This window comes from Ambystoma mexicanum, chromosome 9, assembly GCF_040938575.1.
Source record: "Ambystoma mexicanum isolate Mex_15411 chromosome 9, UKY_AmexF1_1, whole genome shotgun sequence".
Lineage (NCBI taxonomy): Eukaryota > Metazoa > Chordata > Amphibia > Caudata > Ambystomatidae > Ambystoma > Ambystoma mexicanum.
In genome coordinates, this window is record NC_090931.1 from 338616874 (window position 1) to 338635045 (window position 18172).

At 44.6% G+C, this 18172-nt stretch overlaps 1 protein-coding gene across 1 annotated transcript in view; it reads left to right on the top strand.

Moving 5' to 3' along the window:
• LOC138487325 (uncharacterized) overlaps nt 1-18172 on the top strand; it is a 2513852-nt gene that overhangs the window by 1376631 nt on the left and 1119049 nt on the right. Inside the window, exons 58-60 of the mRNA XM_069613924.1 lie at nt 10545-10671; nt 11695-11906; nt 17037-17109. Coding sequence (XP_069470025.1) covers nt 10545-10671; nt 11695-11906; nt 17037-17109 — 412 coding nt within the window. The remainder of the gene's footprint in view (nt 1-10544; nt 10672-11694; nt 11907-17036; nt 17110-18172) is intronic.

An 18172-nucleotide genomic window follows, 5' to 3' on the forward strand; every position in this document is an offset into this window, starting at 1 on the left:
TGCGGAGGGCCCTGATGCGTGCCGAGTGCATCGAGGCAATCCGCAGGGAGTTTGGGGGGGTACATGTGGACGGCCCTGCGGACCATCGGGGCCATGGAGGAGGAGCGCTTCCGGGACATTGAGCAGGAGTTCGATGATGCCCTGGCCCGGAACATCCCAAAGTGAGCCGTCGGACTAGCCCGCTGCCCTTGTAAATAGTTATATAGTTAGTGTTAGGTTTCCTTTGGTTTTGCATTTTTTTTTTACCTTTTGGACAATGGGCCACATTTTTGTATATAGTTATTTTTTTTAGGTAGTGTAATTAGATAGGTTTCATTTCTTTGGTTGGGATCATGGACCCTGGATTGTTTATCTGTACATAGTTGATTTTTGGATTTTCAATTTTTATTATGATTTCCCCATGGAGCAATGGTTTTCGATTTTATTTTTCCATTGGACTTACTTTTGTGGACTGTGACTTTGGACACCTTTCGTTTGCATTATGATTTGTGGTTTTGCATTTTTTCGCGTACCTGCTGTTTTTATTTTTTTTTTAATTTCTATTATTGTTTGTTTATTTTTGATTCAATTTATGTTGCTTTTAATACATATTTTTTCTTCAAAGTTCAATGTGTAGTATCATCTCATTGGCTTCATGCATATCATGATATGGGTTTTGACATTCACTGACACCCATTGGGTGTATGTGAGGGACACGTGTTCATTTGCAAGCTTGCAATTGTGGTTTGATCATGTTTTTGCCATTTCTAAGTGGGTGGATGCAATACTCGGGTGGGTGTTTGGCATTTGGAGGCTGACCATAAGGGCCAGGGATCTAGATTGTGGGGGCCTGGTGGAGGCTGCCCCTGCACTGCTGGGGGGTGGGTGTAATAGGGGACATGAGTGGGGGCCTGGTGGAGGCTGCCCCTGGTGGCTGGGGTGTGGGGGTGGTGGGAGACATGAGTGGGGGCCTGGTGGAGGCTGCCCCTGCACTGCTGGGGGGTGGGGGTGGTGGTAGACATGGGTGGGGGCCTGGTGGAGGCTGCCCCTGGTGGCTGGGGTGGGGGTGGTGGTAGACATGAGTGGGGGCCTGGTGGAGGCTGTCCCTGCACTGCTGGGGGGTGGGGGCGGTGGTAGACATGGGTGGGGGCCTGGTGGGGGCTGCCCCTGGTGGCTGGGGGGTGGGGGTGGTGGGAGACATGGGTGGGGGCCTGGTGGAGGCTGCCCCTGCACTGCTGGGGGGTGGGGGTGGTGGGAGACATGAGTGGGGGCCTGGTGGAGGCTGTCCCTGCACTGCTGAGGGGTGGGGGTGGTGGTGGACATGGGTGAGGGCCTGGTGGAGGCTGCCCCTGCACTGCTGGGGGGTGGGGGTGGTGGTAGACATGGGTGGGGGCCTGGTGGAGGCTGCCCCTGCACTGCTGGGTGGTTGGGGTAATAGGGGACATGAGTGGGGGCCTGGTGGAGGCTGCCCCTGGTGGCTTGGGGCTGGGGGTGGTGGTAGACATGAGTGGGGGCCTGGTGCAGGCTGTCCCTGCACTGCTGGGGGTGGGGGTGGTGGTAGACATGGGTGGGGGCCTGGTGGAGGCTGCCCCTGCACTGCTGGGCGGTGGGGGTGGTGGTAGACATGGGTGGGGGCCTGGTGGAGGCTGCCCCTGCACTGCTGGGGGGTGGGGGTAATAGGGGACATGAGCGGGGGCCTGGTGGAGGCTGCCCTTGCACTGCTGGGGGGTGGGGGTGGTGGTAGACATGGGTGGGGGCCTAGTGGGGGCTGCCCCTGGTGGCTGGGGGGTGGGGGTGGTGGGAGACATGAGTGGGGGCCTGGTGGAGGCTGTCCCTGCACTGCTGGGAGGTGGGGGCTGTGGTAGACATGGGTGGGGGCCTGGTGGAGGCTGCCCCTGGTGGCTGGGGGGTGGGGGTGATAGGGGACATGAGTGGGGGCCTGGTGGAGGCTGCCCCTGCACTGCTGGGGGGTGGGGGTGGTGGTAGACATGGGTGGGGGCCTGGTGGGGGCTGCCCCTGGTGGCTGGGGGGTGGGGGTGGTGGGAGACATGAGTGGGGGCCTGGTGGAGGCTGCCCCTGCACTGCTGGGGGGTGGGGGTGGTGGTAGACATGGGTGGGGGCCTGGTGGAGGCTGCCCCTGGTGGCTGGGGGGTGGGGGTGGTGGTAGACATGAGTGGGGGCCTGGTGGAGGCTGCCCCTGCACTGCTGGGGGGTGGGGGTGGTGGTAGACATGGGTGGGGGCCTGGTGGAGGCTGCCCCTGGTGGCTGGGGGGTGGGGTGATAGGGGACATGAGTGGGGGCCTGGTGGAGGCTGCCCCTGGTGGCTGGGGGTTGGGGGTGGTGGGAGACATGTGTGGGGGCCTGGTGGAGGCTGCCCCTGCACTGCTGGGGGGTGGGGGTGGTGGTAGACATGGGTGGGGGCCTGGTGGAGGCTGCCCCTGGTGGCTGGGGGTGGGGGTGGTGGTAGACATGAGTGGGGGCCTGGTGGAGGCTGCCCCTGGTGGCTGGGGGGTGGGGGTGGTGGTAGACATGGGTCGGGGCCTGGTGGAGGCTGTCCCTGCACTGCTGGGGGTGCAGGTGGACATGCGTTGGTGGGCAGTAGTGCAAGGTGACATGTGGGTTGGCTGGGGGGCATGGCCATGGTGGATGGGGTGCCTGCAGGACATGTGCAGGGTAGGCCCCTGTGGTGTGGGCCACCTGCAGGGGCCGTGGAGGGTGTAGAGGGAACACCTGGGAGGACCCACACATGCAATTCACGTGTGGTGCTCCCCGCGCACCCCTGTAATACACGTACCCTGCTGGAATCATGTGTGATACTTCCTGCGCACCCCTGAAATACACGTACCCTGCTGATTTTGCGTGTGATAGTTCTTGCGCACCCCTGAAATACACGTACCCTGCTGCTTTTGCGTGTTATACTTCCCGCGCACCCCTGTAATACACGTACCCTGATGGAATCGCGTGTGATACTTCCCGCGCACCCCTGAAATACACATACCCTTCTGATTTTGCGTGTGATACTTCCCGCGCACCCCTGAAATACACGTACCCTGCTGCTTTTGCATGTGATACTTCCCGCGCACCCCTGTAATACACGTACCCTGATGGAATCGCGTGTGATACTTCCCACGCACCCCTGAAATACATGTACCCTGCTGCTTTTGCGTGTGATACTTCCCGTGCACCCCTGTAATACACATACCCTGCTGGAATCGCGTGTGATACTTCCCGCGCACCCCTGAAATACACGTACCCTGCTGATTTTGCGTGTGATACTTCCCGCGCACCCCTGATGCACACGTACACAGGACAATCGCGTGTGTAACTTCCCGCGAACCACTGAAATACATGTTCCCCGCTTGGCGTTTGCTGTTTGCCAGCCCTGTGAACTGGTCCAGGGTAAGCGCAGCCCTTTGCGATTATTTGGGGATTTTGAAGGCTTTTCCTTGCGCGAGGGCGTTCTTGGGGGCGTAACTGGCGCTGCTGCAGGGTCGCTGCGCCACGGCTGGTTTTGGATGCGAAAATCCATGAATACACTGTGCGCGGAAATCGATTTTAGCACACGCGGCTGGTGCAGACATTCGCACGGGCACGCTGTGCGCCAATCGGGTGCGCCACTTTTGGGCAAATTTCTATGAATTACCCTGTTTATTTTTTCTAGTGATCAACTTTCAATGGGGTCCCATTAGTCCTTTCTTAAGGTCCAACCATCTGACGGATACACTGTAGGAAGCAAGTATGGGATAATCAAATTTTAGTAATCGAAATTGTATCCCGGTTGACATTTAAATTATCTACAACCTGCTGTAAATCAATTATCAGCAGAAGGGTTTCATCAATTGGACTAACTCCTTCTTTACATCTGTTATCACATCAGCTCTCTACCATGGTCGAAAGCAGGTTTTACATGATCAGTTAGTTCTAGGTAAGTTTTGTATCACCCTATGTTAAATAGGCCATTGTGTTGTCCCATGCACTCTAATATTTATCTCGCTCTTTTTTAGATATATCAAAATGTTTATGCCAATCACCAGAATTACATAATGCATCAATAGGTATCTCAGTATATCTGTATATTTTCCTTTGACAGGCTCACTTATGTCTTAATAAGGCCCATCTGAGTCTAAGTTCAACTTCCAGATCGCTCTGATATTTAGATAAGAATACTCTCCACCAGATGCAATATCTGGGATCACTTGGGCACGTTCCTATTAGGAGAACATCATATATCAGCCATGAATTTTTAAGACTTAATCATTTTCTTCTTGTCTGCTACCTAGCACTATAGACCACCATATAGTCCTTCATACTGACCTAATGATCTTATCTTGTAGATCCCACATAGCGTCTGTTTTTTAGCCAAAACGAGTCCTCTCTGTAGTCTAGGAGGGGGACTATCTGCATCTCTCTTTTTTTCTTTCTTTCTACAAAAAAGGTACAGCGGGAACAGAGTTTCAATTTTCTGTATCACAGAGCATTTTTATGGGCTTCTGTTTAATCTGCGATTTTCCATTCTTCCTAAACATCTTCTAACCGTTATCCCTACTCCTCCAACCCTAACTTTTGTTTCAACTCAGACCGATCTTTTCTATGGGAGTTTAATGTTAAACTCCTTCTTATACCACTTCACCTTATAGAAAGTCCACCTAGACTTATCTCCTCCATGCATTGTATCACAGTAGTGGATGTAATAGGTTTACACACCATTTTTCTCAGCTCTTCACAAGTCTGTTCTTGATTCTCTTCAACTTCGCTGTGGATAAAAATGTGTTTTCACATGGACAAGCTTTAATCATGTTGCTGCACCTCTCTGTCTTAGGTTCCTGACTCCAACAACGTTTCCACCTCTCCACTTCTGCTGTGATCATGACAGATGGTCATTCCTCCACCCACTTTGGGACACAATCGATCCAAGAGTTCCCTTCCATAGCTTCTTGTTCTGGCAAACGATGACCTAAATAGCCCAGACCAAGCCTTTAAGAGAGTGACCTGCTATCTTGGATTGTACTGTCAGTGGTTGGGTGAATACTGTCACAAGAGGCTGTTCAGAGTGCGTCTTTTGTCTGCTAGTGACACGAATCCTATGTTCATGCCCCATGTGATATTCAGCTAATCATGAGTAGAGTAAAAACATCTTCAAATGTGGGGCTGTGCCAATGCAAGAGCTCTCTGGGCATGCTCGGCAAAGAGATGAACACACTGTGTGTGCAGCAGACATGCAGCTAGAGTATTATTGGAGAGTGTGGCATGTCTCTGACATTGGAGCAGAGTCACTGCATAGGTGCTTTGGGCAGATATGATGTTGCATGAAAATCCCGTGTACCTCTGATGCCCAAGCAGGCTCACAGAGCATGCGCCAGAGAAGATGCGATATGACTTTGATACCTGAGTAAGCCTACCAAGCAGGTGCCATAGAAAAAAACAATGTGCCCTCATTTATGAGTGGGTGTTTGCTACCTGTGTTTAAGGGATTTCCTATCTCTGCTAAATACATTTCTTATCTCACAATCTTCAGTGCTCCTAAATGGGTCGTATTTGCAAACTCTGATACTGCAGGAATACATGAAGGGCTCCTCTTTTCGAAAGGATAGAGCCTTGTATTACTAGTTACATCATTTTTCAGGTTGTCAGAATCCGGAACTGTCACCCTTAAGGTGACAACATTCTTAGCTGGCTTTATGTAACATGCTTCTGCCACAAGGAGTGTATTAAGTGTGTGTTCCTGGGGGATTCTGCCTGTACCACACTCTGGCTCATCATCCTCTAACTCTGGAAGAAATGCAGGTAGAGACCCGGTAATCCGTTGACACTGGGGCAAATACTAAGAAAGAGAAAAGAAACAAAATGTGACTAATGGATGTGAAGAGCTAGGAATGTAATGCGGACACAGAGGACTCATGGTGTTTGCAATAAACTTTGATTAAATATTAAAGGGGTTGGAAAATCGTCACTGTCCCTAATCTATTGGGTATTTCCCTTCCTCAACCAAAACTAAGTGCCCGTGGTGCATCAAGATGTCCAAAGCAAACATTTCCTGTGTCCAAAATCCTATCCTAGCCCTCGCACTCAAAAAGTAACTCTAGGGTGCTTAGTGTAATGTCTCTAACTTGCAAAGTGCGCAAATGTTCAAGAAAAATGTGTAAATCCAATAAAAAGCCCAAATTACTAATGTTCACAGTTCCAGGGAATTACTCCCATTTTCCTCCACCAAAACAAAGGTTCAGAAGAATAGCCAAGTTATTTGTAGCTCAAGTGGATAACCACCCTCCTCTGTTGTGATGTTGCAACTTACTCCAGGGGAGATGTCTCCCTTCCTGAGTTCTTGTTACTTTAAATGTAATTCACAAATCCTAAGGGCATGAATCTTTCTTTGGATTCTCTGACTCACACAACACCTGGTATATTCCCCTGACAGGTCCTTTCATATTGTTTCTTGATACAATTTGGGTGCGGATCCCAGCCTCACAAACCACCTGGTATACTCTATTGCCAGGTTCCGTTTCTTTGCACATTCACTGTAGTTCAGAATCCTTAGGGCATTGGTCTTCCTTGGGATTCTTTAACTCACACTTGTTTTCGCCTGGTGTACTCCCCTGCCAAGCATTTAATGTTCATTGCATTTCAGACTTTTCCACCAAACCATTTTTCTCCCACATATATTTTATAATATGTCTATGGGTCCCTGACCATTTCCAGGGACTTCCTATCTTGTAATCAAATGTCCCATGGGCCCTACTATCTTGTTTCGGCTTTCTCAGCTCTCACACTGCATTTCCTTTGATACACAGTACACCCTCCAAAGTGCCCCGGTGTCCCTGTCCCTCACATTGGGCTTACCGGTTCTCAGCAGTGGCTTTAGGGTCCCTTGCATCTCCCATGCCGGTCTGCGGCTTGTTGGATTTGCAGAACACTTTGATTGCTCATCAGCTTCCACCATGCATCCAGCTCCTCTTGGCAGCCTCTCCTCTTCTCGGCATCTCGGCGTCAGTGCATCAACACATGAACTTAACTGGACAATGTTACCAGGCCTTCCACAACCGACCAAGACCTTCTACTTCCTATGTCTGCTCCGACACACGTCTTAAGCAGGGAATCTTCTGCGCCACCAGCCGCCATACTCCTGGTCCCTCTCCCCAGCTGTCCTCACCCCAGCTAGGTAAGGAGACAAACTCCATACTTCTTTTCCCAGCATGGTTTTAAACCATGTCAGGCCAATTGGATTCTTCCAGCTACTAGACTGCTGGCGTTGCTTCGTATTAGGAGTAATCATTAGTGCTCCTCGCCTCTTCCGCATCTCAGTTTGTGTTCCTTAATTTGCTTTCTGATATTGAGAAATACTGTCCGTAAAATTGTCAAGTTGTTGAAAGGGATGATGGCAATATGCCATTAGGACATTAGGGTTGGAGGGAATATCTCTAAAAGGGAAAGGGGGATATTGTGCTTCAACCGATGATGTCATGTCATCCGCCCGAGGGTCGCCTTTTCCCACGTGGTCCTAACACAAACAGCCACCCCCAGGGTCAGGATCAGGCAGCGTCTGGCATCCCCGGCCACAAAAGAAGAGGCTATCTCAGGGAAAGGAGTGATGACATTATCTGATTCATCACATGGGATACATTTTGTAAAAATGTCACATTATTCATAAATGATAAATGAATTAATGACAAATTGTATGACTGACCTTATAAGGTTGCGAGAAACTGGGCACCTATTAGCAGTTCCTAGCAACTGCATAATACTTATTCACAAGCCAACACTGTTGAATTTGCCAAAGCTTGTTTTTAACAAGACTCCAGTGAAGGACATGCAAAGTGATTATAAATCGAGTGGCTGACCTTGTTATTTTTATTACTCTAGTACCGGGTTTACAACTCCAATTAAGTCATTAACTCTCAGAAGACTACTTTGAAAAAACACTGGCAGGCACTTCAAGTGCAGAGTTTGATCGTAATGTTTGATTAAAGAAAGCTGAAAGAGTTCCCATGAGGATGTGTTTTGGGTGGGGGTGGGCAGCAACTGGGTGGAAATGACCATAGACTTTAGTGTGGCTATGAGCATTGAATGGGTAGACAAATAACCAAACAATATCTACAAGGTTGTGTGTCCCTCCTCACATGCCATTTCTCCCTATCTGTACTCTAATGCAATAGTTTCAGCTTGTAGGTGTTGCTAATTTTTATAATATAAAAAGATCTAATTATTATGAATTGGCTAGTGGCAAAGTTGTAAACAAAGCATACAATAATTCATTATGCTAAAACATATACAAGCAAGAATGGCATTATACAAATCAGAAACTATAATCCATCAACTATATGTAAATGAAAAATGCACATATGAAAAGTGTTGGGACATAATTGTGTCAAGATAATACATACAGAAACAAATCTATGATAGCATATAATAAAGAAAAGGGAATTCAAAAAAGGGTATTCTACCAGTAAGACAAAACGTCATTACATTTTTTGAGATTCCACCATTTTTTTGCAGCGCTGAACTCTAGTTTCAACGATATATCCTGTCATTGTAAGAAAATGTCAATTTCAGGACCAGGGAAAAGCATTTAATCTACATAAAATATGAATAAAAAACGATGTGAGGTCAGTAATACTCAAATTGATTTTAAAAAGTTAGTAATAAACAAGCCACAGACAGTGGTCGAAGTATACATAAAGAAGTAGTGGAACTATGTTACCTGATGGCCTGTCCCCGCTCACCACAAACCCCATCGCCACACCCCATTCCAGGTGCTGCAATCACTTCAAACTTATTTTTTTCTTAATTTGCGTGGGTCCCCATGCCCTCTTTTACCCTTCACTACCACCCTACCCCAAGCTCCCAAACACCTTGTTTTACACCATAATCCTTAAATATATGTACCAAATCTGAAGTAATTCAAAGTGTTTGCAACAAAGTAAATTGCCACAGAGTAATTTACTTTGTTAAAACAACAGGAGACCCATTGCTTTACAGATATGTTATGGAGGTCTGTATGATTCCTTTAGACACAAAAACCAAGCCTATCCTCCCGCACTGTTGAAGTTAGGGAGTCTAAGAACTGGAACAAAATCTAATTCATTGATTTGCCTGCAGGAACACACAACAGACACAAAATGACAGTCCAAATGACGGCACTGCAATTGTCAACGTGCTGCAACCAGGATTTGCGAAAACAATAGATAATTATGCTGTTACCATGTTCATACCCTACATTAAATCTCAGCTTCAATATGCTACAAGGTTAGATATCATTCGGGATGTGTAGAGGCCTCACAGCTTGAAGAGTGACACATGCAGAAAAAGGGGAAAAGGTGTTCGTAAACGTGTTGAACAAAGAAACGCACTTCCTAAAAATGGGCAGGATTTTCTACAGGTTGATGAATATAAGATTGAATTGGGCAGGATTTTCTCCAGGTTGATGAATATAAGATTGAATTGTTCTCTTTCTTGCCAAAAACCTTAACAGCTAGTGACATGAATAAGCAGGTAATTATCACAAATAGTAGCAATGTTATTTCTATAAATCGTCAAGGGAGAGGCTCCATGCTCACACGAAGAAGCAGCCACTTGCATCCTACTCCATTTATGTGATTCTGTGCAGCAAAGACATAACAAAGCTGAAATACGCACTGTTGACTAGAGGTTGTAGTTCTCACCATCACATCTGCACAACATCTGAACATCGAGCAAAGATGTGTTGTATTTGGAGTTGGGATGAAAGTCTGGTACTTTGCCACTCATGAGGCTATGCAAGCTTGCAGGGAACTCTTATGATGTGGCTTTAAGAAAGGCAGCATAATACAGTGCAAGTGTAGGAAGGCTGCCTTACAGTCTACTGCTCTTTGTTCTGACTGAAATAAGGTTGTGGGGGGTTGTTACCAATACTCTGTTTGTGGAGTATTATCAATATTCATTCAATAATGAACAATAACATAAAAATCAGTAATATAATACACTGTATTTGCATTACATAAACATCAATCAATAATTGCTACCTGTTACCCCTGTGTCTGGTGCGCATTAGAAATGCAATAAACAAACAAACAAACAATTGTTAATGGTTTTGTTTTCCTTCCCTTGACTAAATCAAGGAGTGTATACATTCTGCTATAAATTAAGAAAAAAAAGTTATTATTTACTTTAAGGCTTCATTTATACTTCTAAAGTGTATAATAGGCATCACCTGACCACAACTAAATGATTGAACAATGAATATCTACAGAAATTAAGATACCTAAGAGACAACTAGTCAACATTGTTTTAAAAAGTGCTACCAATTTTGTTACTTGAAAATTCTGAGATGGCCTCATAGCCAAACCTGTTTATTAGAGTGTGGTCTAAAGTGTGCCAACATTCATGGTTCTATCATCAGAGGCACGATTGATTCACCTATGTTCAGTACTATCAACTTCCACTTGAAACTAAATCTCTATCATATCAAATATGTAAAAAAAAGAAAAAGTAGATGTAATTGTTCTCATCTATTTCGATGACTTATATTTATTTTCATATACTTTTTCAGGAGGCATACATTTGTTTAACAGATTATTATTGTATATTTGCAGGTCTACTGACACTAAGATGGTTTGGGGCTGTTTGAAGGAGCGATTGGAATGGCGAAATGGTAGTCTGTATACACCGGCAGGAAACAAGAAATTATTGTGTTTGTTGGATGATCTTCACCTAGCTAAGGTATCTATGTAAAGAAAAGGGTGCCTATCGCAGTATATTGAAAAGTGGCCTTGTGAGAGCATTGCCCCCTTACATGACCTCCTCTCAGCCAATCAGAATGTTCGGAATACAGTCAATAACTACTGTTATTGACTGCATTCTAGACATTCTGTCTTCAGAAGCTGCCAGTGAAACAACAGAAAGCATTTCTCTGCATTCATGAAACAGCAATGCAATTATCGGAAAATGTATTTCAAAAAGATATGGCAACTTATTTAACACAACAAAGGGAAATTCTAAAACATTGAGCAATGCTTTGACTGTTCCAGTCAATCCAGTTTACACTTAAAATGATTGCTTTATAAAGACGACATAGTTATATAAATATTACAACATGAAACCACATTTAAATAACTAACATGTATGTGCACTTTAATCATTATTAAACTTTTAAATCTGGTGAAACCTACCAACTTATTTTATTTCACGACCACAACTCCAAAACCGTTATTGCTACTACTAATACGATGCGCTGATCGCCTTATAGACCTGGCGAGGGGGTCATTCTTGTTTGGGATAGTAGCGCCTCCCGAAATTTTGGACCTAGGCAGAATAACTTGGGAGTGGGTCATGATCCTGTGATGATGACACCTCAATCGGATTATTAAGGCTGTACAAGGTCTTGGTCAGTGGTGGGATTTGGTGCCATTGAAAAGTTTCTGAGAGAAAACAAATCATCCTTATTTGGATGAAGCTTTAAAATGCATTACACAGTCAGTTCTATTCATAAAATGTGTTACAGAATTACACATTGCGGTATGAACAAAGGAACATAACATTTACAAAGAGGAATGGGAAATCAACAGAGCAGTTGGATATTTTAACATATCGATCAGTAGTACATACATCTATGTATCTAATCAATGCAAATGAGGTGTTGAGCGTCATTTGCTCATAAACAGTAACAATGTGTTCCATTCCTGCATGTGGTATGTAGCTATGTTCTGTGCTGTAAACATGTGCTTTGATGGTCTCTTTCGGAAGGTGGATCACCACGGGAGCCCACCAGCGTGTGAATTTGTCCGACAACTGCTTGACCAAGGAGGCATCTTCGATCCTTTCACGCACGAGTGGAAGACGGTCAATAATATAATTTACTTAGCTACTTTGGCCTGTGCTGCTCTCGATGAAAGACACCCCATGCCAAGCCAGCGCCTGTTGCGACATTTCTGCATCCTGCACTGCCCTTACCCAAGGTATGTTCCAGTCTCCTTGCATGTCATATTTTATGGTCCTGCATTCATTTGTCCCTTTAACTACATAGCTGTTGGGGGAGTAGGCACCTGCGTCTCCAAAAGTGCTCGTGAAAGCCCCATCACTGTGGGCCTCATTATGTGTTTGGCAGTGCCTTAAAAAAGAGAGGGTAATTCGACTACTGGCCCCTGACAGGAGATGGTGTTGTCTATTGGAATAGAGGTGGCCATGGTATCAGACCATAGTGCCTCACTTCATCATCCAGAAACATCTGATCTGCTGCCAGCCTTGCCCTGGGCGCCAATCAATCCCTGCATACGGTAGGCACCATGTCAATTACCTCTCTGGGAGCAGGCGCTCATTAGCCACTCATTTTTGGCAGGTCCCAGCCTACAATAAATACAGGAAGAAATGTTGCCTGCAGGTATTCCCTGCTAAAATGCACCCAAGATGCATGTCTCCTATACTCTACTTATTCCTTTCCCAATTAGTATTTTAATTCTTTTTTTTAACTCAGTGGCTGTCACCGAGTTCCTTTTTAAAACAAAACACATGCCACTTAATCACACCTACATCCATGTAACCAGGCATTGCTTTAATTAAAGTGAATGGCAAAGGGGGAATGGCGAGTTAAGCATTAGCCTTGCAAATACTGCTTAGTGTATGCCTCGCCAGGAAAAGTACAGACTGGCTTCAAGCTGATCCATGCTGCAGAGGAAAAGTGTGGCATAAATAACTCACACCATTAGGTACATGGAGTGGGTTCTTATGAGCCTGAAAGGGTGGGGGCGGGGGGTTCATATTTTCTATTTAAAAGCAGTGACCAGAATGTTTTTCAAGGAACAAAAGTGCATAAAACATTTTATGTGGAACGCTGTATTGCTCACCTTTTCCTTGTTGTTATCTTTATTTTCTTAATTTCGCAATAACAAGTGCCACCTTATTCAAAATAGGGCCGCCATTGACCTAGATGATAATGTAACGGTACTGCTTTTCTGAATCAGAAGCATTAAGCAATCCGAATTAGGACCTGACCAATGCGAAAGGAGAAGCAATACAGATAATACGTTTCAAATTAAATGGCCTAGGATGCCACACCAATCAGGAAACAGAAAACAAACCACTCTATGGAAGAACTAACCCTGGGCCACTTTAGAGAACCAGCAAAAGGCCCAACACTATTGAAGAAGCAGGCAAAGGTCATTGTGGGATGAAGACTGTGAAGAAACCTCTCCCTGCATAGACAGGGAGAGCAGCTATCTGGAAGGAGGTTGCTCACTTATTGGCAGTTGTGCAGCAGTTATTCTGGTAAACGTATGCCACAGAACCTACCTCCAGAACTGGTAATATATTGAAGAAAGGACCTATATACAGGTCCCACCCACCAAACCAGATATCAGAAGGAAGGCCTGAGGATGGGGCGCTTCTTTAGATACGTGAGATGAAGAGCAGCTCCTGGCAGGAGTGAGCGTATGTTGTTTGCCTGAAAAGGACCCAGACTAAGTGGTGGTAGAAATACTTATTGCCAAGAGTTCTATGCTGAGTGAACCAACAATCGTAAAGAGCCCTGAGAGAAGTCTGAGCAAATGGAAGGCATGGAGAGAACTGAGAATTGTCTGAGAGAACCAAAGGTCATGGAAAGATCTAAGAGAAATCTGAGCCAACCACAGCTTGAGGTGAAACCTGTGAGGATCTGGAATGATTGTCAATACAATTGAAGTCACCAGGGTATTCGAGTTCTGTCTCCTTCCCCATTCATGTCCTCACATCACGAGCAGAAGCAATTATGTTATTTGTTTAAAAAGTTATTAAACCTTACGCTTGAGTCCCTGCTACTAGCTAGATGTCCCTAACCAGAAGACAAGCTCACTGTCCCTTATAGTGTAATATCCCTAGTCAGGCGCTGGTGTATCGGCTAGCAGGGAACAAAAGAAAAGAAGCAGAGAATGAGTAATATTCTCCCTAGCCGGGCTCACTACTTTACTGTGCTAAAAAGCTGCACACGAAGGTCAGTCAACCGTTAATTTTTAATAATGTTGCTGGCCCTTCGTGTGTCTTATCATAAAGACACTGGTTGGACTAGGTTACTATTCCAACCTACCAGATTCATAATAACCTGGTAGAAATCTGGTACATAGGACATATATATCTTTTAACATATTCAGTGGAATATTTCCACTAGACAGTGGTTGCTCCATCGTATTTTATGATAAGACACACGAAGGGCCAGCAACATTATTAAAAATTAAAGGTTGACTGACCTTAGTGTGCAGCTTTTTAGCACAGTAAAGTATTGAGCCAGGCTAGGGAGAGTATTACTCATTCTCCCCTTCCTTTCCTTTCTTCCCAGGATCTGGAATGAACCAACGGTCTTGGAAAAACCTCAGTAAATCGGTATGTGAAGAGAAATACAAGGCCAAGGAGAGGCCTTAAGAATCTGTTTTGAGCAGAGCCCCATGGAGGGCAACATTCTGAGTAACCCCAGGAGGGTGCTGCCCAGGAAACCACCTGAGGTGTGCATGATTTCTAGAATAAGGATGGACTTTAGAAGAATAGGTTCATGAATACATTTTTTGATCAAACTTGGAGAATTATTTTGTTGTAGTTTAGGGTTACCTTGGAGGCTCATTGTCTTATAAGGAATAGATTGGAACTTTGTTTCGGCCAACACCTTTGGGCTTTGGGCTTTTGTTGTTAGAATAGAGTGGACGGAGACTTACAAGAATAGGTATAAGACCTTTACGTTAAAGGAACCCAGCAACCTGAGTGGCTGGGAGCATCTGGAAAATCATGTCTTGAGTTATTCTATGCTTGACACTAGTTTATTAATTATTTTGTGATTTTGCTTCAAAACCTTCATGGTATATGTAGATGTTTAACCACCTAAGACCTCACATTGTCAGTATTAATGAAGCGTTGCTAAATTATTCCTATGTTATACATTGTGGCATTGCTAGATATACTCACATCGTTCACACTTATTCACCACCCTTAGGCAGAGGACCATTGCATTAGACCATTGGAGGGCACTGTCTCTTTAAGGAAGATAGCACCTACACCTGGGTAGCAGAAAAAATACTGAATCAGTAAATCAGTATTCTTCCAGTTCTGAATCAGATATATTTTAGGGTTTTCTAGAGCACAGGAATTGGTCAACAGGGTCTCATTGCCAAAGGAAACCACGCAATGAAGACATCCCTTTAGCGTCTGTAGTAAATACTCACTCATACATCAGCAGTACATTACATTTTCTTGCGGCACTCACTCAGCGAGCCCACTCAGATTTCCAAGGCACATTGCATGTTCTCATGGCATTTGCTCAGCAAGTCAGCTCACACATCAGAGGCACATTACATTTTCTTATGGCACTTGTGCAGCGGGTCCGCTTAAACATCTGAGTCACACCACACTTTCCCATTACAATCACACAGTGCATACACTTTCAAAACAGATGCTGCATTTGCTTCCTTGCAGCGTGAGCCGAGAGAGCTCGAAAGTGCATTTTCACTGCTCACCATTTGTTGACTCTCTCACGGAACATGAGCTCCCGACATTCTGGAGCAGCAGTATTTCCTTTATTGGTAAAAGTAAATTCCCACTTGGCAGCTCAGTCTTTTAAAGACGTCATCCACCCCAACGTTCCAAAGCAAACATAGGTGAACTGGTTAAATACAACCAATCACAACCTCACAGGTGCATACCCTCACTGAAAGCCCAAACCCAGCAGAAGACAACTTCCATAGAACAGGGTATTTGAGCCATGTTCGTTCTCAGTAGAGGGACTCCTCCACTCCTTTGTAATTTACTAATATAAACAGTTCTGCCATCTTCAGCCGACGAGAATGCTTGAGAATTTTTCAGCACTATCAATTTGCTTCAAAGTAATTCGAGACTTTTCAGTGGTCTTTGTAAAATGATTTTCTCATTTTAATTGATGATACAATAGACATGAATGTGGGTTCTGTGCACAGGCTGCATTTCAACCCTTTATCGCGTCATCACACTTTGCGACAAGTTACGTTAGTTGTGCGTCGGGAAGAAGCTTGAGTACGTGGATAAAGCCAGGGCTTAAATGACCATTCCATTCAATCCGGCAGCAGGCATATGGGACAGCATGCCACAGGTAACAAAAACGTGTTTTTTTATATGGTGCAAGGGCATGCAACTTGCGGCTTTCCTGATGTTTTGGACTATGACTCCCATGGCCTTTCACTATTGAATATGCTGGCAAGGGCTGATGGAAAGTATTTGGACAGCCAATGGCTTCAGGCCACTGCTAAAGCAGTTGCTTGCTTATTGCTGCAGCTCCACAGAGTTAGAAAAAGCAGGTGTTGCCCTCACCCCTGAAAGGGAGAATTCATGTTCCAGTCCTGATGAGATGCCAGCCTGTGGCTCGCAGGTTGCACGTGCATCTCTGCAGTGAACCCTTAACTCAGTGAGCTAGAGAACAGGCGTAGTGGCGGCATGTGTAGCACCAATAAAACACAATACTAGAGGTTTTGCTTGTGATTCTAGACCGGTGGGATTGTCCTCTTGTTTTCATTATCTAGCACCTATGCTAGAATGTTGTAGAGCTCGTCAATCCCTGTAATTGACCACCAAGTATTATTTATTTCCCTTCCACTTACCCCTTTCATCGTGTGTCCCATGTAGTGCATTCCTTTGAGTGATTATGGAGCACCATTCCTGAGACAGATTTGTTACTGTTGTCAAATAATTTGCTAAATGAATAATTGCATTGCAGAAAATTAAATGTGAAAATCACCAAATTCAAAACAAAATAATGTGGAATCATAAGATGACAAATTGTAAGATGAGTGTAAGGGCGGACGGGGCAATAATGTCAGCAGGCACCCCAAGGTGCTATGTTTCTGATGGAAATATTTGTCACTGCATGCTAAGAGCTTTCGCGAGTGTGGTAGGATGCCAGCTCCTTCCACACTCCAACCTTTATAATTTGTCACACAAATGTCTCCACTGCATGACATTTGGAAATGAGCACTAATGTAGGGAGCTTCGTCAAGTGTGATGCGTTTTGTGAGAAGGGCAACATTTTTTGATGATTGAATTTAGCGAAGGGATACATGGAATACATATGATACACTCAACTATGAATGTGTTTGCTTCCACAGTCACAAAGAGCAGATTGGAATTTTCAGTACCATGCTGAATGGGCACTTCCTGCAGCCTGTGACCGACAACAAGGTAAACAGGATGTTTCCTAATAACTGTATACATTATAGTGTGCTAAAGACAAGGCATCCTCTATCCATAGCCTACATTTAATTGCACATGTTTAGGTCTGGAGAATACAAATGCTATTAAAGAACTGCTACTTATCATGTGGCAATGTGTATAACATTAAATCATTTGATTTTCAACACACCAGAACAAGTTGATTGGACATAATTTAAGATATCATCTATGGATGACAACTATTGAGATTTGGGTAGATGTGACGAGAAGTCAACATTTCATTACATCATCCTGAAGATTTGTAATTGTCCTAAAGATTTAAAATCCTAAATTGACCTAAAGGTGTTCACAGCTGAAATCCTCTCATTATTTAACAATGTTTTATTCTATGTGTTATATGTTGGTGTATTCCAAAGTGAAGACACATATTCCAAATGACCCTTTCCCAAAATCAAAAACTAGTAGCGTTAATCATGTCTATTTATTTTAAAATGATGTTAATACTTAATGTGTCAGTTTCTCTACACTTGGATGTATGCAGTACCAAGCGCCACATTAGTAAATGCATTTATTAAATTGTTGAAAAGGCACTGTGATGAATATAATTGTTTATCCTTGAGACCCTGATTTTGATGGAACCATAGTACTCTGTTCCCAAGATACACTTTCCGCACTTTTCCAATAAGGTAATATTTGAGACACTAGTAATAGTTTTGGAAAATTTGACCCAATGATGGTGCAACAACGTGTGCATTGAGATATGGCTCCCATTGACAACCTTGTGCATGGCTGCTTTGCTGGAATTTTGCGTCATGCTGGGATTTTATTCACCTACAGCAAAGCAAAAGTGCTGTACAACAGTCCTTTTACACTTAGACCTCATTAATCATTTTGGACCATTAAGGGCCAAAGTAAGTTTACATTTTTTGTTAGGACACACTTTCACCATCCTCGGCTTCTAAGAAAGACAACATGCTTCTTTACTGAAGTAATGCCATAGAAACACAATATCAGGTTAAATGACAAATGAGCATTTCAAGACTATGCTATGACAGCACGATATTAGTGCCTT